General features: G+C 34.5%; 1 protein-coding gene across 3 annotated transcripts in view; it reads left to right on the forward strand.

Moving 5' to 3' along the window:
* The window catches only part of LOC136843215 (uncharacterized), a 221,726-nt gene that overhangs the window by 109,951 nt on the left and 89,381 nt on the right, over positions 1-22,394 (forward strand). For all 3 annotated transcript variants that reach the window (XM_067111298.1, XM_067111299.1, XM_067111300.1), the window contains exon 4: positions 8,877-10,428. In XM_067111298.1, coding sequence (XP_066967399.1) covers positions 10,344-10,428 — 85 coding nt within the window. In that variant the 5' untranslated portion in view covers positions 8,877-10,343. The remainder of the gene's footprint in view (positions 1-8,876; positions 10,429-22,394) is intronic.

The following is a 22,394-nucleotide window of genomic DNA, read 5'->3' on the forward strand; positions in this document are numbered from 1 at the left end:
ACAGTTTGCAGAGCGCCACTGCAAAACTAGAAAAGTTAGCTCAAACGGACTTCAAGAGAGCTTGTTTTGACTTTGTCCTCTTCTTCCTCAGTTCCAATCCTTCTCCAAAGAGAGAGAGAGAGAGAGAGAGAGAGAGAGAGAGAGAGAGAGAGAGAGAGAGAGAGAGAGAGAGAGAGAGCATTGGTATGATCGTTGTTCCATATCAATTAGTTTCCTTGGTCACCTGAAATATTCTGTGGGAGCAGTTAATAGTGAAAGAATTTGAAAATTACAAAGTAAAACTTTAACATGTTGGATTCAGAGAAAATAATGTCTTAATTTGCAAATTTAACCGTGATAGCACTTTTACATACTTGACAATGAATACTCAACGAATACTCTGCATAAGCGAATGCCACGTACCTGTCTTTGGTTATAAGTGGTTGTAGTATTTGGAAACACTGTCTTTTAAAGACTGGCATATACATATTTTAGAGGGAATTTTGGTACAAAATATTTCAAGGAAACACTCCACTATAAAGTAATTCAATGTTTTAGTCACGTATACCCAAACATTTCTGTGTGTGAAAGTTGTAGATGAAGAGTAAAAGTAACCTTCGAAGTATCAGATGGAGTTTGGGGACAGGAAAAATTGTACAAATATGTTAGTTCAAAGATTGCAATGTTAAGATTAAGCCTTGGATAGAAATAGAAAGTTAATATAATAGAAAGTTAGTGGAAGAGAGATTTTATGAGCGATTGAATCCTGCACCTGGCTGGGTTTGGGGAATGACTTAGAGTAGCTGCGCTAAGGTGATTAGAAGGCAAAGGTAAGTGACAGGCGAAGAGAGGGTATTACTGGTAGACACGAAGTTCATGAACACTTACTCGTAGGATGAAGCTTTTACAATGCGACTGGATAAAAACGTTTTATAGTAAAATAAAAATGAATGGTTTGTGGTAGGAGAATTTAAAGTTGTAAAAAAGAAAATGGGGTTCAAAAGAGGTTTAAGGTTGAATTTTATTTTAGAAGAAATAAAAAAAAAACAAGCTGATAGATATAATGGGAAAAAGGAAATGGCTAGAAGTAAGGAAATATGTCATTTTGCATTATCTAAATAAATAATAACTTTACCTGGCGAGGAATAGGTGAATGTGTTGCAATGAATGTAATACATGAAAAATTACTTTGACAAAAGTTAAGTGAGAAGGGTATATATAGGAAAAGATGGAATATGAAGTAAGGTTACAAAAATATAAAAAAAAATTTTGCATGGGAAGTATGCAAAATTCAAGAAAGTAGTCAGATAGTAACCGAAATTGACTGTACATACAGTTGGGTTTGAAAAGGATTTTAAGCAGTGATATATAAGATGAGGAACTGAGATCTTTGAATAAGAAAATAAAAAGATTTTTCGAGGCATAATTCCACGACAAAAAGCGATCATAGACAGTTATACATAAGGGCTAATAATGCGAATAATGGAATAGGAGCACATACTGAAAGGTGAAGAAATTGTTCGGAAAGACAGGTTAATGAACAAATGCTTATCAGAGTAAAAGATACCACTGGAGATATGTTGTCGGCACAGAGCCCAGTTGTGATTGGAAGTTGCAAATATTTGAGAATTTCCTGAGTATGCAGACTAGAAGTGAGGGAGAGGTGAATCGCGCAAGAGTGGAACACACTAGTGTAAGTTTGAGAATACTGGTAGAAGGTGATGATGAGAACGTAAAAAGAGTGGGACAAATGGATAGTCACAAGTAGGTGATAGTGGCAGGAGAATGAATGAAGAGAGAACCAGAGGATGTATGAAAAAGGATAACATTAGTGACAGGATGGATCAAGTCGCTTTCCGAGGGTTAGTCGCGTGAAGAGAATTTAATGAGAATAAATAGAAGATAAAAAATGTATTAAAGAATGGACTGGAATATGGATAAAATTGACTGAAAAAAATAGCAAGTGCACGTATCTTTTTCGAGGTGAATAGTGCAGGCTTAGAGTGGTAGATTGGTGGGTTACTATGCTATTGAAGAAATTTCATTGTAAAGGAAGGATCATGCACAATTCACTAGTTGAGCACGAATGAAACAGTCATCCTTATCTATTTTTCTACCATCAATCAGACCCATCTAATATATATATATATATATATATATATATATATATATATATATATATATATATATATATATATATATATATATATATATATATATATATATATATTATTACACCAGAGAAGAAATGACTGGGAATGGAACGGGAATGATTTACATATTAAAGGAGTCCACGTCAAGGGGTAGGAAAAATCATGGATCATCTATTGTTGCCTAAATATCGAATTTATATGATAATGAGAAATTTGGCTCATGGCAATCATACTGGCAGTTAGAAATTTCGCACACTGTATTGCGTTTCATCTAAAATATTATTGAGAATATACGGATGTATTGATTGTAAGGAAACCCTACGATAATGATCATATTACTTGAAGGGAGTTTAATGGGAGGCAATAAAGGGAAAAGGGCGGAAATAATTATAGGGATGCAAGGGATTAACAGATACTCGGATGCAAAAGAAGTATAATGAAAGAACCAGCTACAGAGAGAGAGCGAGAGAGAGAGAGAGAGAGAGAGAGAGAGAGAGAGAGAGAGAGAGAGAGAGAGAGAAGTGTTGCTAAATTAGCTCAACCGTTTATGATTTTTGTATCATTAATCTCTTCTTATTATAGGAATTAAATAAAAGTCTCTGAACACTTGATTCAACTGAAGTCACATGATACTGACTATCTGCTAGGGCTGTATTTTGATTATTGTTTATTTTGCATGTGCTAACATTGTCATAGGTTGTTTTAATGTTATTGAATAAAGGCTATTTTTTACATATGTATAAATGCATTTTCTCTCTCTCTCTCTCTCTCTCTCTCTCTCTCTCTCTCTCTCTCTCTCTCTCTCTCTCTCTCTCTCTCTCTCTCTCTCTCCTTTTCATATCCCTCGCCTAGGTTTTGGTTAAATTTGGTCAACATCGTTACTACTTCCCCCAAAAATCAATTGAGAGATTTCCTTAACTCTCTTTTAGCTCTTTTCATGCATTTCTTAGTTGGTTTAATCAGTAATTTCCAAACACGAGATATCACAAAACAGCACCTGTTGTATAGCCCTAGTTTGTAGTGGGTTTTGTTGAAGCTCCGAATTTAAAAGTCATTTTATTTACAGCCACATCTCCTTTAATACTACAACTTTTTAATGCACCTTTTTTTGAATAAAGGAAAGATATTTGTAAGGAAAATATGTAAAACACTTTCGTAAACCAATAAAAAAGTTACAGTGAAGAAACTTTTTCCAACAGTCAACAGTCAATTTACTTATTTTTCTTTGCCTATTTTTGCATGCAGTATTGTCTCGTTGTTCAGAGATTGATCTTTAACTTAATGCAGAAACACACACAGACACACACACACACACACACACACACACACACACACACACACACACACACATATATATATATATATATATATATATATATATATATAATTTATATACATACATACAGATAGATAGATAGATAGATAGATAGATATAATGTCTGTGTATTTTTCCAATGAAATTTTATATATAATACTTTACTGTGAAAAAGTAGATGAGCCTCGTGATTGTAATAAATTCTAAGACAGCCCATCTGAAGTCAAATATTTGATTTTTGCAATGTAAACAAACTCATTTCAGGAACCTGGATTAATTAGTACAAACGGTAGTCACTACTCTTATAATAAAACACTGACGTAATAGACTGTCAACTCCATCAGGCAATGTTTTGATTCAAGGTGGGCCATATATCTGTTCACAGGCAGATGAGAACGTATTTCCATAAACAAAGGAAAAATAGCTTTGCTCATGAGATACAGCATCGTTCGTTTACATGGAATTTTTATACCTTCGATAGATGTCAGGGATCCATTTCGTTAATGACGTTCAAATACGCTCAGTATATATGCGCGAATCATTTGTCTTTTTTTCCTTTTTCTTGTAACAATGAGTGTCTTGTTTTCCTTGCTCCCGGCACTCCCATTGCTTCTATATTTGCAATGGAAATATAAAAATAATCCCTTTTTTATACCTAAAAATATAAAGTTAATCAAATTAATTTTAAATCTTAAGCATACCTAGTCTTTGTCATTGGAAGAGTTCAGAAGATTTTCCCTTTCACGCGTTTCATCAACAGCGCCGGTATGAAAATAACCTGCGCGTTTTAATAGGCGATAAAAGCTAACCGTACGTATTCTTAAACAGCCATTGATATTCTTATTACTCTGGTGTTTAACGATTGTCATCCGTAGGGGGTGGGGGGGACGGGTTAGTGTCGTCAGTGCACCGCATGCGGTGCAATGTCGGCATTACTTAAGGTTCTTTGCAGCATCCCTTCGACCCCTAGCTGCAACTTCTTTCATTCCTTTTACTGTACCTCCGTTCATATTCTCTTTCTTCCACCTTACTGTCCACCCTCTCTTAATAATTGGTGCATAGTGCAACCGCAAGGTTTTCCTCCTGTCACACCTTTCAGACTTTTTCACCGTCAATTTCCGTTTCAGCGCTGAATGGCCTTAGTTGCCCCACTGCTTGGCATGTATGCCTAAAATTTATAAATCAATTTAACGATCGCCATGTAATGAAAACTCGAAGGCTAAGATGAGAACATAAAGCACTGTCGTGCGGATATGCTAAAAGAGAATCTCCATGCTAATAAGTAAGGAAGATAAAGCAAAACAAATTCAAAATATCGGAAGCTCTGTGCATTGCATAACCTCTATTTAACAAGATGGTAATCGCATCTACATTGGTACTGTTGAATGATTAAACTAGAGTACAGCTAATTGTAAATATGTTCAAATATAGCAATGCCAGTTTAGTGAATGGAACTACCAGCATCAAAAACGAAATATGAGGAAATTGCATTGGAGACAGTTATGTGGAGATTTGTTATTTATAGCCGTGATTATTTATTTAAAAGCCAAAACAAAAAGGATGTTGGTAGTAAGCGAAACAGCACTAGAAACAAACTGCACAGTTTTAAGTACGATGAGAAAGGTGATTTATTAAAAAAATAAGTAAAATTTTTTTTCAGATTACTATATAACCTTTCAGCTATTTGTGAAAGCTAGACCCACTCGTAATAAATAATATGAACCACTAGTACAAGAAATTAAAACATTTCCAAAGATAAAACGCTAAGAGATAGAACGCACCAAAGCAACAAACTAAAGAAGCATTTCTGGTAATACTAGTAGCAGGCAAAATCCTGCGTTCTTGGAAGCTGCGGCCGTTGCAATAATATAAAGCATGCGAAGAGGACATAAGAACCTGACTTCCCTGCCCAGGCTCTGGCAAATAAACAGGTTTGAATCCTAGGCACGTTGTGGATATAGAGATGAGCTGGATTTCTTCTTCGTCGAAAGACACTAAATATATTCCACTCCTTTTCGGGCGCAGACGGTGAAATAATATTGGTAGTTGGCTACGGCCACAATCCTCGTAAGATTTACAAAAGATGCCAGTGGTGTTGTCCCTCGCAGATAAACATTCCCCCGAGATCTATGGGCAGCACTTGTCTCTGTTGGCTATTCGAGCTATAAAAGTCTTTAAATGAGTTTGGTTTTGTTCTCCAAGAGGACATTTGGGCCAAGAGTTTCGGTTTGTTTCACCTTTTTGTAGTGGGTAAAGGGATTAGAGTTCTAATTCCCATGTCACATGCAAATGTATTGTTAGGCTTTCCTCTTTCTTCACGGAACCCAGATACTCATTCCTTCTTAATGGAAACAGTCCTTGTAAATACGTAACAACGATGTAGAATATTAATTAGTGAATAAATGTTTTATTTTCTGGCTAGAATAACTTTCTAGGCACTTGTCTCGCAACAACGTTTTCTCGTGTTACTTCGTTTGAGCAGAAAATTTTGTTTCAAGTATTACTAACGGAGAGTAATGCCAGCTAACCAATACGTGTATTGTGAAAATAATTAGGATTCCTGCTTCTACGCAATCATACGATGAAATCCGATTTCTTGTTGGCCATACACTTTTTCCTTACATAAGATATTATATGCAACGACCTAATAGCAAGAGGATTGATTTTGAACTGCAAAAGTAATAGTGTACGGTATAAAAGTAATATTCGAAAAAAAAAAACGGTTAATTGTCATTTTCCGTTGCTGATCACTTGAAGGATATATAGTGGTCTTCCGTGAAACATAAAGTTTTTGATTAAAAAGAATCGTACATCAACGACAAATATCACAACTACCACACTATGAAGAATTTACAAGGGCTAGGAAAAAGTTTTCTCAAAAATAATCTGGTATGGAGATTAACAGATAATCACGATGAACATTTAAATATAACACATAAAAAGCAATAGGGCAGACTGTTATTAGCGATCCAGAAACAAATCTTTGTATGGAAAAGCTTTATTTTAAGTCTCTTTGTCTTTAACTTCTTTATTCTTGACCTTGGTTACCTGTCTAATTGGATTTATCCTGGCTAAACATTTAAAACAAAAGTTATCTCATATTAGCCACTGAAATAAAGCTTTTTCATGCAACACCAGATCTTTATGTAAATAAAACTAGGCTGTATTAGGGTATGCATTAGAGAATATTCAAAAGGCAAAGCGTTTGAATATTCTGATATAAAGGTAGTGATAAAATACTTAATTTCCTTCAAAGTAAAGTTGTACAAAGATTCCTTACCATAGTGAAAGCAACTTGAATATCAGGCAGAGGAGGCTGGAAATAATAACAGCTTTCATTTTCAACCATGTGTTTGAGACAATACCAATCAAAGCAAGGGTTAGGGAAACAGTCTTTCAACTGAAGATGCAACCTATGCCTCATTAAACGCTAGTATGACCACTGCCATGAAGCCCTGTGTAAAGAAGATCATATTAAAAGCAGCTAGAGAAAATTTCTACTTTTTCATATAGAAGATTTATTCAAGAATTTTAATTCTCTCAGTTGGTATGCTGGAGTTAAAAAAATGGAGGTGCAACATTTGGAGAGATTAGAAGCAAGGTATCAAGTGGGTTTTGTAGAGAACGTGAAGATTAAAGACGAAGGTTAACATGTGTATTATAACGAGGATTGGGGAACATGTGAATGTTGTTGAACTGGATGGAAACAAAGACAGGTTTCCCAATCGTTTCAAGGTTTCATACCTACGGTATAAACAATGATGCCACAAGATAGATCTGACCTTTCCACAAGGAGACAGAATCACACTAGATACTGTAGGCATTTCACGTTGTTAGTTACTATAGGCTATGACTTTCTTTATAAGTCAAAGGAGACGACAAGAAACATAATGAGAATGAAAGGTATTTATACTTGACTATACTGGAAAGTCGTGAAGTCTGAAGACTAGTGATAGTGGCTTGACAGCAAGTTAATATCCTAGTAACCATAAGTTGTAGTGTCAAAGATTAGGGGTTCCAACCCATAGTCTTTTAATGTTCCTTTTTAATATTTTTATGCAGTGTGCAGTTCGAAAATGGTTAGCGAACTGGTACTCACTAAAGATTTTAAGTAAATGAAGAGGTATTATTTAAAGACCACTTAAGGAAAGTCTGAGACTCCTTGGACGGGAGGCATAAAGTTACTCACAAGTTGTCTCTGTAAAAATAAAAAAGAACCAACGGCTTTGATAATCGTCCCGCAATAGTGAAAAAAGTCACCTTGTGTCAGCTCAGTTTTGTAATAAGCACTTCTCCTTTAAGCTGTATATTGATTTAATAAGCAATTACATCGTAAGTCATAGGGGAAATTAAACCATTCACTGCTAACGAGTTCGTAAATGCCCCTAGCGGCCAGGAAATTAGTAACAGGATAGCGGAAATGAGAAAGACATCATAACGATTACAGTTATCAGGAAAATCATCTACTTAACTGACCGTTGACTGTTAGATAAACGGGAGAGATGAAAGTTGTTTCAAATCAGTAAATGAGAGAGAAACAGAGAGAGACTTTCATTTTAAATATTTGTCTGATACGTGAAGTCTGTTTACTTATGTGAAGAAAAAAAAAATGTTGACGATAATATCCGTTATGAGGTAGATATATATATAGAGAAAAAAAAACATTGTTTATGGATAATTAGAGAACTACTCTTCTACAGCAGAAGAATAGGCGTAACAACAAATGATCATATTACATATACAAATACTCTTCAGCTCTCTACCATTTAATTTCTAAATGGAGTTCAGAACTTATCACCACTGAACCAACTAGAAACGTACTCTGCTGGTATGCAGTTATCTTTTCGGAGTATATGAATACGACTAATCACTGTGAACAGCAGCAACTTGATTGCGCTAATTGGAGAGGCCCGTTGAATGTCTGTGTGAGACCCGACGCTAGATTGCTCAGATTGGGAAATTATCTTTTAAGTGTCATATAACTGTTATCGAGTTTCATTTATTTGAAGTGTTGACTTCTGATGTGATATCCTAATTCACGCTATTTATTTTTCATTAAATCAACATGATCTTACCGAGAACAATTCAAGTATGTTACTCCACTAATCGAAATATTCTTAAATCATTATGTTCATAAATATTTGGGTAATAAAAAAATAATTATAACCATTAAGAACTCCCTCATTACCATCTTCTAAGCTCTCTCTCTCTCTCTCTCTCTCTCTCTCTCTCTCTCTCTCTCTCTCTCTCTCTCTCTACGGATGAATTTGTTAACAGATCAAAGATTTGTAATTTCTGATAAATTATTGTTGCCCCTTCATTTGATGTAGGTACCTAAAAATACATGATATATTTTGTCCACAAATATCTTTCATGTTGTATTGAACGGGTAATTACACAAAACTTACTGTTTTTTCTCCCCTTTTCAGGATGCACACTTGTCTACGATGTCAAACAAGTTTATGAAGAAAACGCCGGCATATTTTGAACGGATGAGAAGGTGGTGAATAGCTTTGTCATTCCACCAAAGTCTGCATTTCCTGAAGGATTTACGCTGCAAACAGTAGTGACATTATTGAATATTTTCAATGAAATTTTGTGTGAAAATTGATGGATTCTTAAATTACTATAGATTTTCATAAACAAGGCCATGAAGTGTTGAAGTGAAAGGGAAAAATTATCTTCAAACAAAACATAACTCGAGTTAAATAACATAAAATCAAGATATTTGCATATAACTAAAGTCTGCGCTTTTTCAGAATATTCAAGTACAAATAAGTTATAATGTTGGAGAAAGCAACAAACAAGACAGTTTTCTTTTGGTTAAATAGCAGTTGCATCATTTGAATAAAAAACTGTAATTGCTATTCTGTTTCTTCCGCGCTTCATTTCAAATAAAAAGGAAAACTTACTTTAAGGCCAATTGTCGTGCAAATTAATTTTTCAGAGCATGGAAGGTTCCTTCCTTCGGTCAATAACTTTTTATTTTTGGCACAGATGTAAATTAAGTGCATGTTCTGCAAAATATTGTAGACAAAATGCGACACTGGCGTAAATAAGAAAACGAGATTTTCAGTTTTAGAAGAAATAAAAGCCGAAGAAGAATATCTGTTGAATTAAGAGGGGGAAAAAAAGAATATCGTCCAAGCGTGGCCTTCCAACAAAGACAGAAACACAATAGACGGAACAAGGGCTTTCATGCATTGTGGTTGGTTCCATGTTTGGAAATGTGATGGCCAGAAGGAGACCACATTTCCCCGAAGTATCATAAGAAAAACAAATACGCCGCAAGACCGCGTACTCCGTCTGTTCTTGAAGACTAGGAGATGTACGTATTCCCGATAAACTTCACCACAAAAACAACACGAAAATAGTGCAAAATAATTAATGCAGGCAGTTCATCTTTGATGTCTACTATACGCTTTAGAAATTGATACCAGAAAAAGAGTAAAATTAATTACACTGCAAAATACTGCTTTGACTGATACATAATTCTTACAAAGGAGTGAGATGGTGATTTGTGTGATTTAGTTTTTATCTTTGGCAAATTGGTAGGCTAATTATGTGTTAACTTAGAGTAGTGTTCAAAGACGAAGGAAGTAAAGTGAAAATAAATACCGTACTCGTCTGTAGTATAAAGTTACCAACATGATTTAAACAATGCATTAATAATAAAAGTGCACGAATGTTCAAATCTTCATGTAGAGAAAACAGCCTGCACAGAAGTGATAAAACCGAGTGCACTACACGATTGTCGCCGAAAAAATTTTTGCCGAAATGTTTCGTCTAATACATCAGTGACCTAAACGAAGAAAAGACTTGCAGTTAATTAACAAAAAAGAATTAAAAATATCTAGGCGCAACTGTGTTTCAGTAAAGACATTCATCAAAACAAAATGTCATTATATCCAGGACCAACGTTGCTTCACGTTTTATGCTTTGCCGTTCTGCTGTCTTGCTCTACCTCAGATCAAGAAGGAGGTAAGTTACTGATGCTCTTGCATTATGTCTAAGTAATGACTATTCTATATATATATATATATATATATATATATATATATATATATATATATATATATATATATATATATATATATATATATATATATGTATGTATGCATAACCATAATTTGGTCTTATGAAAACCTGTTATCCAAATTTCCCTACCAGTCCAATACCAACCTCTGTAGATTTTGTGGAATGCATTTCGTATTAGATATGAAAAATAAGTACCTAATAAAGTAACAGAATAGTCAACAGATCAGGAATGACTCATGTTCTGTGAATGACGTCATAGGATTTCTTGTTTATAGGAATATTTATTGATATTTAACCCAATTTATTTTCTGTTAACCTAGGTAGTAGACTGCTTTATGTGCCATTTTCATGAACGTTTGAATATAATTGATTAAATTATATGTCAAAAAAGACTGTAGATTTAGATTGAACTGAAAATATTTCTCCCTAATATCAAAATGGCCATGGCAAACCGACCGTGAGCAGTATTAGGTAATCTATACATGGATTTTTATAGAGCATATTATTGAGCAATATAATTCCAGAAAATATAATATGATTTAGACTTTTTTATGACATGCATTTGCCTGGGAAATTCAGATTCATTTTTTAGTAGATTAAAAAATTGTGGTATCGACAAAATTTAGCAGGCAATAAATTGTAGTGTATAGTTTTAGGATTGTTGTACTGATGGAAGTAATAATGGGTAAAACTTTATTGCACTAAATAACTTATCAATATTTCAGAATATGTGCATTTGTCTGGCCGCACTCATAATGTATAGAGATCAACATTCATGGTCATATTTTTTTAGTATTATTACGTGTGTGTAGACTAAAATACATAGATAGTGAGGTAGATTTAATTAATAAAATACAACTAAAATTTAGATTATCTTGATATTGCATTAGACGATTTACTTAGATGTTCAAGTGCAAATGAATATAACATAAGAGAACAATATATAATAAAAAAGGTTTTCACACGGTATATAGCAATTATTTTGAAGGTATTCCGCCTGTGTTTAAAAACTTTTGCGTTAATTTGATACTTGGCTTAAGAACGATAATGCGTACAAGAGAGAATTTCTAGAGAATTCTCATGATTATACCAAAAGATGTAAATATCTTACTCCATGTAAATTATTTGACAGATTCCGTAATAACAAATTTGGGTAAATACTGCGGAAAATGTAAGATCAAGAACAAAAACAATAATTTAATTTACACGGAAGAACAGTGCAATTTCTGTTCATGGTAAAGAGAACAAAATCTTACGAATCAGTAAACTACTAAAAAGTTTGCTTGTTCCAATAATATCCCGAAAAGTAACATAATTTAATCTAGTTTTATAAGAGAAAGTGTTGAAAAATTACCATCCATATTTTCGAGAAAAAAAGTCATTAGAGTTAAGCCTAGTTACAAAAACCCCCCAAAATTGGGTTTTGCTGTCTATGAATTAAATAAGCGGCAGTATTTCATAAAGACATATGTAATTTTCACTCGTTTCTTTTATTTCTTTTGTCACGAAGGATTTTACACTTATCGCTTTATTTTTATTCATTAACTGAGGTGCCACTTTTGGAATATAATGTTAAATGTGTCATTATAAAATGTTCCTGGCGTTCAGGCCTATATGATGTGACTGCAGGTTGTGTTTAAATGTAGTAAAGTAAGTAGGTTATCGTTACTGTTCAGTGAAGGAAGTAAAAATCAGAATATACCAACACTGAAGTATCGACATTTTTTCTATAGAAGGCACACACATACACACACATATATATATACACACATACAGATGAAAATTATAGGAGCTCATCATTTCATATCAGAAGTGATTCAGTTATATTTGAACGTTAGCCTTTTTGGTGTCCCTAACCGTCGAATGCTGTGAAATAATTTCAAGTTTTAATAATTGAAAGAAAGAAAACTAAATTAGCTTATGTCACACGTATTATGGAAAGAAATCACATGGAAGATGATGTTGTTGGAATTCGACAGCAGCAAAAATATAAATAGAGATTTAATCTCCTACTTTTCTTTTCAGTTCTCAAACTTGCCATAATAAACGTACATGTTTACACAACGTGGGAATACAAACTACAAAACAAAGAGAAATCTTCCCTGCCCAAGTTTGCAGATCCCCTCTGAGCCGTTCATTTAACTTTTCTCTGAAGAGTAATTCTTTGTTTAACCACAGATGGTGTTTGTATGGTGCGACTCTGACACAAGAAGTACTGAGTAGTGATGTTTGCTTTGAAAATATCGAACAAAATTCTTTTAATTACAGATACCGTTACATATGGCAATAACTTCCTTAATTACTTCTTGAATTACGAGATTATGATTTCATAGGCATAGCAGGGAAAGTGAACACTATGCGATATTGTATTTGTTATAAAAGTCACCAGAGCCTACATTCATATGAAAACATAACTTTCCTAATATTTTATCCAAAATTACCAGCATTGTTTTTTGAGGCCGTTTTTATGCTTTCTGGTTCTTAGTATGATTCCTTGAATGCAATATCTACACTTAAAATTATGTCGCGTTCCATGCTGTATATCACTTTTTTAAAGTTTTAATAATAGTCTTATGTTTTCCTTGATTTCTAAAGATACTATAAATGAATAAATACCTTATATGTAGGTATAGTAATTACCAATTAAGGGAAAAACAGTATCAATGATATAATTCACTATTTAGATATTTTTCCTAGATTAAAATGAAAACAACAAATATGTCAAAAAGATACTCTTACCAAATAGCCTACATGACGCAAGGCCTTCCCCCCCCCGCCCACAAATGAAGTCTATTAGTTATTATGAGCAAAATAAAACAAGATTTTCCAGGGAAAATTATTTATAGAATTGTCATAAATTTCAGGGATAGGGGTCGCTATATTTCCGTTTTACATGATGTTAGAGTTTATCTCGATTCAGAATACAACTTTAAATCTGAGAAGAGGTTTCTATATCCGAACTTGTTCTGAGGCAGTGGCTTTTGTGTAAAAGAATTTACGTCTAGGATTTTCCTGATTTTGGGCTCAAATTGTGCTTAAGTTCTTTTAATTTTTTAAAGATATAATCTTAGTTATGTGCCATCTCTCACGCAGAGGAACAGGAGTATTTTGTCATTCCAAGATACATACATACATACATATATATATATATATATATATATATATATATATATATATATATATATGTATGTATATATGTATATATATATATATATATATACATACATACATACATACATACATACACACACACACACACACTCACGGACGGACGCACGCATATACATATACATGTATGATGTATATATGTATATATATATACATACATACATATATATATATATATATATATATATATATATATTATATATATATACATATATATATATATATATATATATATATATATATATATATATATATATATATATATATATATATATATATATATATATATATATATCGGTTCTTCATTGTGACATATTTGTAATAAACAAAGAAAACGAAAAAAAGGATAAAAATCGCAGTAAAGTTCCGATTCAAAACCGCCGAAGTCTACCTCTCAACGCGTCACTTGACTTTTAACCTTTAGTTTATGTATGTCTGCTGCCTCGCCAGTTCCATTTTAATTATCGTGCATAAACATCACACAAAAATGTTTATCCCTAAAGCATCAACCCCTTTCCTTTTATCTGCATTCTGCAATCCCACTTCTCTCCTGTAAAGGAGATTTGGCTCTTCAGTTCTATCATTTATTCCCTCTTTGGCTGCAATAGATACTCCAAGTGCCTGAAGCCTTTTGCCCTTTCTTGATTCATGTATTCAGTCAATCACGTTTTCTCTCATCCTATAATCCCACGTCATGTTTACTCACAGATACCTATGCAAATCAGTTGCAACCATTTTTTCTCAACATTAAACCCATGTAAACAGACTTGCACTCATATTTACTCCTAACTTTCTCCACCTTAGAATCACTTTCAGCTTTGCTACCAATTTGTAAATGTTTGTAATTGTAACCAGGTGATTGAAGTAATAACTGACGATACGAACAGTTATTACTGTATCACCTGGTAACAATTACAAACATTTACAAACATGTCTTATCCCACAACTCTGACTTCTAGCATAAACTCCATTCAATGAATACTATACAGCCCAAGTACAGTGTGCATTATCTCACTGTCGTGAGCTTTCTCACCGTCCACGGATGTTTTCAAACTCCTCATCTAAAATTTCCACATCTGTATCTTTAACTCTAAACTACATTTCATCCATTTCCTTTTCATATTTCATTTTACCTTCCTGTGCATTGAACTCACTTGTTTTAATTGCATTTGCAGCCTCTGACATCCCCTTCTCTCCAATGTAAACGTTATATGTGTTTTAAATTTTATTTAACCTTGATAACGTGATACACACCCAGTCATACATTTTCTCACCATTGCATCCATTTACTTTGCACTAATATATTTCCAAAAAAGCTATTTTTCTTAAGTTTTTTGTGTTTCCCTATTATACTTATGAATACTTATCTTCAGTAACCACATATGTCTAGAAGTTATGTCCCTTTTTGAGAATGTTTACATTAGACTTCTATGTTTTATGTACTAGAGAACTCAGAGTCAGGTTTTTCTCTCACTACACGTGCAGTTAAATTACCCAGAACAATTAACCACTCATACTCTCCAAAATTCAGTCCCTTCCAAATTCATTCTGTTTCACCAGCACACGTTTCCATTCTCAAACTATATACAATACCTATCGGAACATTTTATTGTGCCCCATTCTATATTCATCGTACAACCCATGAGCTCCAAAACCTGCTTTTTTATTTGCCCATCCCAAGGGGTTTTTTCGTACCTCACTCCTACTATAGCTCGGAAGTTTTCAGGTGAAGCAGAAACATTCACTGTGTTTCCTCTCTACTCCTGCTCACACTGCTCTATCACCTTTGTCTTCCTGAGTCTTCAAACTTGAAGTTTTAGGACTTTCACTTAAATCATGAAACTGGTTTTTTTGCTCCTTTTACAACATGTAGACAAGCAATTTCACAAACAGTACATAGTATTTTATTCGTTCCCTGTTTTTCTTCAATGTTAATAATATTACCATGCCTGCAACAATTTGGAGATATTCATGCCACGCGAGTAAAAAAAAAAAAACTTCAGTGGCATTCACCAGAGGAGAAGGGGATCCTATGACAGTAAAGGGACATTCCCTTCTTTAGACTGCTCTTCTGCTGGGGAGTATATTATATCTTTACACCAAACTACTGGTATTCCCTATGACAGCAATGTCCAAGTTGTACCACTAAATATCACCTCATTAACTGTCCTCAGTAAATGAAGTGATGTGCTTTACATGATTGCTGTGATCCTCAAAATAGTCTCCTCTACCATTATGGAGGCATTAGCTTTTGCAGGGATAATCATCTCTGCACTAGGTAATCTGCTGCCTAGGCATGTGGGGCATTAATGTCCTAAACCTTTGACAGTTCCCAGCCAGTATTGCCCAGGCAGTACCTCAAACTACCACTCCAGAAGCAGTCAATTTTAACTGACTTTCTCTCTCTCTCTCTCTCTCTCTCTCTCTCTCTCTCTCTCTCTCTCTCTCTCTCTCTCTCTCTCTCTAATTTATGTATGCATGAATGAATGTACATGTTTATATATATACATACATACATATATATATATATATATATATATATATATATATATATATATATATATATATATATATATATATGTGTGTGTGTGTATGTATATATTTATATATATGTATTATTTATATATATATATATATATATATATATATATATATATATATATATATATATATACAGTGTATATGTATATGTATGTCTCATCCCCAAGAAACAGACGTAAAAAGTGTCAATATAAATAAGAAATTGTCCACCACACTTAATTTCCCGCAGCCTTGAGAGGGCTGGAGAATCTTATTCAGGAAAAAGGCCTTTGTACCGAATAAAAAAAGGAAGGAAGCGAGAGTGGCGGTGTTGTGAATATAGAAAAGACTCGGGTAAATAAGAATGTCATGGATGGTACAACTATGCGGAGAATAATGGACCCCTCCTTCCTAGAGAGAGAGAGAGAGAGAGAGAGAGAGAGAGAGAGAGAGAGAGAGGAGGAGGAGGAGGAGGAGGAGGAGGAGGAGGAGGAGGAGGAGGAGGAGGGCGTCCACAGCTGCTGTCCATTTCTTTAGAATTAGTTGTTGCTGAGGATAAAAAAAAAAAAACTTGGCCATCCTTATCTTGACAACGTGATCGCTTTATCTCTTCTGACCTCTTCTGATTCCCTTAGTTCATTGAGGTCCTTTGTTCTCCATCCAGTATGGGAACGTATGCGGCCAAACGTTATATGCATGCACTCAAATGTGCATGTGTTGCGTGACGGATACAGTCTAAATTTGCTTCTTAGGATAACTCCTTGCTTAAATTTTGACATTCTGTAACTTCAGTATTTAGATGCCACTCTTAGTTTTCCTTTTTCTTTTTTAGATTTCTTGTGGGTCAATATATTTACTCTTTTATTCATGTGTCAATTAAAAACAATTCCCCGATTTATTCTACTTGTCGGAATGTACCTGTCTTTAAGTAACTGGATTAATAAACCCTGTTAAAGGTGTTCTGTGAAAGAATTCAAGCTGAAGAGCTTTTCCTTGAAATGCTTAACCACAATTTACACGACAGGCTTTAATTTGAAATCCCGCACAATAATTATTACGAAAATGAATATATGAATAATTTTGAAGACTCCGTACATCTGCAGCTGCCGAGGTCTTGGGACTATGAATTAATTATTGCTCTTTGGAACTATAAAGAATTCTAAAAAAATCTGTATAATCCAATGATAAAGTGCGAAATTTTGTTGTTGTACAAGAACACCGTAGATATAAAAAACCAAGAAAAAATAAAAATTCACTGCGTACATAGTAAGTTTTATTTCCACGCAGGCCAACGTAAAGTGAAACTGCTCTCACATAAAATAATTTATTGTTTATAAGATCAGTATTTTTAAAAACCAGATAAAAATACATATAATTTACTATGCAACCGTTCTTATCAGTTTTTATCAAATAAATAACGACTGAGTCAGATTGCTATAAAATGGCAAGTCTTCACCTATCGTAAAAAGGGTCACCAAATGTTACTATGTCATAGATAACTGTATAGAATGTTTAGCAAAAGTAAAAAAACACGAATGTTATATGGAACACACCTTAGGCATGGAACTGATACTGCAAGGAATGGAATTCTATTCTGTTTGTAAGAATCGGAGACTGTATTCGAATACACGCGCAACATAAACACACACACACACACATATGTATATTATACACACACACACACACACACACACACACACACTCACACACACACACACACACACATATATATATATATATATATATATATATATATATATATATATATATATATATATATATATATATATATATATATATATGTGTGTGTGTGTGTGTGTGTGTGTGTGTGTGTGTGTGTGTGTAATGTGTGTGTATAAACTGACTGTAAAAATAATGTTACCTAAAGCGCTTATCAGGTTTTATTTCATTAATAAAATTAAAGAGAAGTGGTGATAGCGCTACGTATCTTTCCTTTTTCAAACAAAGTGTCGATTGGGGACCTGATTTCATTGCTTTGCCTCGACCAAACACTATCTTTAAGCATCAGTAGAGACGGTGGTACTTTTCATGATTACTCCCATAATAGAGTTATAAAATTAATAATTTGCAACCACGTTTCAGTGCTAAAAGAAAGAGGGGAAATGGCATATGCAATGTCTTGTACTCATAAGTTTTCTTTTAATACCGAACAATTGAGAATTCAACAAATAAAATAGATACGAAATACCGCATTAACAATGTTCTGGTTAAAGTTCCGAATGCTGTATTTACGAAAGGGGTGCTTCATTCAAGAAAAGTTCAGTGCTCTTTGGTCAGTGAAGAATAATTTATGTGGTAAAGAAGGGACATTGATCTTAAGGCCATATTAACATTAATGTTTGAGACCAGTTTATATTATCTATTTACAACTTAAATTCAGTAGAAGTACTATAAATGATTGTTTTCACTCTGATTACAATTGTATGCATCTTGTGCTCTAGATTTCTCCCGGCAAATCTATCCCTCCCCCTTCCCCTGCCAAGCCCTCCCCTCCACTCTCTCTCTCTCTCTCAGATATTCTTGTTACCTAACATGTCTAATTTTATCAGGATAGCAGTCTTAGCAATGCACCTAAATAGAAGTTTTTTTCTATATGAGTTTAGCCATGTGTAAATAAAAAAAAAAAAAACAGTTGTCATTATTTATTTTTAAAGTACGACTCTGTAAATTTCAAGGTTTGCTTCTCAGTGGGAAGACAAGTTTTAAAAAACCAGATGAAAAAACCAGTGACAAATTCCAGAAGTTAGTCATTTAAACAGCAAGGGGAAATAAGATGAAGTGAAAAAAATATTGTTAAAAACATTTTAAGAATAGAAAAATTCAGCCCAAATTAAAAAGAAAAAATATTGTAGACAAATATTACGTAAACATGGGTAACACAGTCATAAGTAAAGAAAAGGAAGACCTATCTGGGATAAGAAATAAAACGGTGAAAGGAGGCTAAAGAAATCTTTCATGAAAGGCCCCTTCACGTTATAATTAAAGTCAATTTACAGAGATAGTCTTCCCCATCTTTTCTTGTAACTTTATTGAAGGTCATGTGTTCATTGTGGCATTCGAGATAAATGTCAAACACGAACTTATAAACACAATTCATTTAAAGGGCTCCCAGCAAGTTGGGGTGAGGTTATTTCTTAACGAGTTTATTTGCTACATTCAAGTGTGCAAGTAATCTCTCTCTCTCTCTCTCTCTCTCTCTCTCTCTCTCTCTCTCTCTCTCTCTCTCTCTCTCTCACACACACACACACACACACACGCACACAGCCTCAGTTATCATAAAAAAAATGAGCTGCGACTCGATAGAAACTGCTGAGAAAGAAATTAATAGCTTTTATATTTCCTCACGAAAAGTAAGAAATTATTACATGCCAAATGTGCATGCTAAATGTGGCGACTTTTTGACCAGTTCCTATTATCATATATCCTAATTGTTTTTCATTAAACTAATTATTACCCACCCATAATAATTTGCGTATGGTGTTAATGGTCAGGAGAACAGGAGAGAAGCTGACAACATGGGAAATGGGCAACATTATCCCGGTGCATAAAAAGGGAGATAGGACAGACTGTGCTGATTATAGAGGGATTACACTTCTGCCAACCTGCTTTAAGGTACTAGCCAAAACTACAGAAGATAAATTAGAGTCTTACATAGAGACAGCATTGGGCGAATATCAGTGTGGATTCAGAAAAGGAAGATGAACATTGACCAGATTTTTACTACTAAACTGGGAGTATAACAGGGATATGTGGCAGGTTTTTGTAGACTTTAAACAAGCGTATGGTAGCACCCATAGATCATCAATGTGGAATGATATGAAGGAATCTGGTATACCACAAAAGCTTATAAACTTGGTAAAAGTATGCTACAGGAATAGTAAGAGTTGTGTCCATGTGGGAAGGAAACAGACAATGTTTTGAAATTAAAACAGGTTTGAGACAGGGATGCCTTCTATCTCCAGTGTTGTTTAACCTAATTTAATTTTAGAGAAAAGAATGCGGAGTATCGAGGAAGTTGAGGGTTGGGTCATCTTGGGAGACACAAATGCCGAAATCCTTCCATTTGCAGATGATGTTGACTTGACTTCTTAGGTACAGATATACAAAATATAGAACGTTTTTATATACCATTCAAAGAAACTGCTGCCAGAGTGGGACTAGAGATCAATGGAAGTAAAACCAAAATGATGAGATTGTCAAGGAACAACTAACAACAACAGCAACAACAAAATATGGGAGATATTGAGAGCGTGAGGGAATTTAAATATCCAGGACGTTTGTTAACATCCAGAAATGAGATGGAGAGAGAGGTTATGGCTAGAATTACAGCGGGGAACAGATGCTTTTTCAGTCTACAACATCTATTAAAGAGCAGAAACATCACGAGGTCTACCAAATTAAGAATTTACAACACCATTATCAGGTCAGTAGTACCATATGGTTGTGAAACCTGGACACTGACTAAACGTCAAGAACAGAGACTACTGGGTTTAGAAAATAACATTTTGCGTAGAATAACAGGTCCCATTTACGATACAAGTGAAGGTGTTTTGAGAAGGAGGCACAACAATGAAATGAGAGATTTAACCAGACAACTACTAATAACCGTCTATGTAAGATCGCAGAGGATACGTTGGGCTGGACATGTGGTTTGAATGGAAGAGGAAAGAATGATTAAAGTGGCTAGGTAAGGATCAGTAGAAGGAAGAAAAAAAGTATACCTTAGTTTTACCAGACCACTGAGCTGATTAACAGCTCTCCTAGGGCTGGCCCGAAGGATTAGACTTATTTTACGTGGCTAAGAACCAATTGGTTACTTAGCAACGGGACCTACAGCTTATTGTGGAATCCGAACCACATTATAGCGAGAAATGAATTTCTATCACCAGAAATAAATTCCTCTAACTCTTCATCAGCCGGCCGGGGGAATTGAACTCCGGCCCATCGGGTGACAGCCCGAAGCTCAACCGACTCAGCCAACGAAGGGCTTAGTAGAAGGAAGAAGAAGTAGAAGGAAGAAGACCGGTAGGGAGACCGAGGATGAGATGGAAAGATAATGTGTTCAGAGATCTAAGAGAATTGGGAGTCGAGGATCCTGAGAATGACTGGAGGGATGCAGCACTCAACAAGGGAACTTGGGGAGGTCTGGTGTAAGCCACCGGAGTGAGTGAGTGAGTGATGGTGTTAATGGTATAAGAAAGCAAATTGCTTATTTAATTAAAGATGAAAATGACTTACTAAATGACAATAGAGTAAGCCAAATTTCCATAGCAGTGTCACATGCATTTGGCAGAAGATTTCGCTCTTTCAGTTACGCCTTTCGCATTTGTTTAACAACATAACGTTACTTTTTTTATTTCTATTACTTTTACTATTCTCTATGCTGATATTCTCAGAGTAGGTCACAAGCACAGAGTTGTTGCAAGTTATTAACAATCAACAAAACAATTCTCTCATAAACCTTACATCCCCATGTTGAATCCTATGGTTAACACAGCATTCAACTTCCTTTCATGACATCACGTCTGGTTGCTTTTTTTTCGCAGACAGAAATAGCCCAGGGAAATAAATGAGGACGCTGCGCGTGTTTTACTGAATACTACATTTGTAAAGAGGGGACGTTGAGCTAAATTCGTATTTTGTATCACTTTTAATAAGTCAAACTTTTTCCTTTGCTTCAACGATGCTGGATTTTTCCATAATTACTATACTAGGCGTCTTCCTTGGTGCGATTTGCTCCTGATATATCTTAAAAGCTTAACATTTTTCTGGACGAGAAAAATCTAACTCCGTTTTAGGTATTTTATATTCTTGAGACGAGTGAATCAGGGCGAGAGTAATGGCTAACCTTTTGAGTAGTGAAAAGAATTGCCATAAAAGTAATGAATTTTAGTCTTCCTGAGGTGAAAATGTTGGCGTGATTGTCGGCCGAGTAAAGCATGAAATTAAAATGTCTTTTTCATATATATATATATATATACATACAGTATATGTATACGTGTGTGTGTGTGTGTGTGTGTGTAGCAGATAAATAAATTCTGACACCCATGGAAGGATTCTAACCTCCACCTGAGATATCATAATAAGGTTGACGTTAACCACTGGACCACTAAGATGTTAATCTTATCGAGTCTGGGTCGGTTCCTGCTTTTGCTATCAGAATTTATTAATCTGTTTCTTCATTTGGGTCTCAGGCTTTG

Source organism: Macrobrachium rosenbergii, chromosome 11, assembly GCF_040412425.1.
Source record: "Macrobrachium rosenbergii isolate ZJJX-2024 chromosome 11, ASM4041242v1, whole genome shotgun sequence".
In the NCBI taxonomy this organism is placed as follows: Eukaryota; Metazoa; Arthropoda; class Malacostraca; order Decapoda; family Palaemonidae; genus Macrobrachium; species Macrobrachium rosenbergii.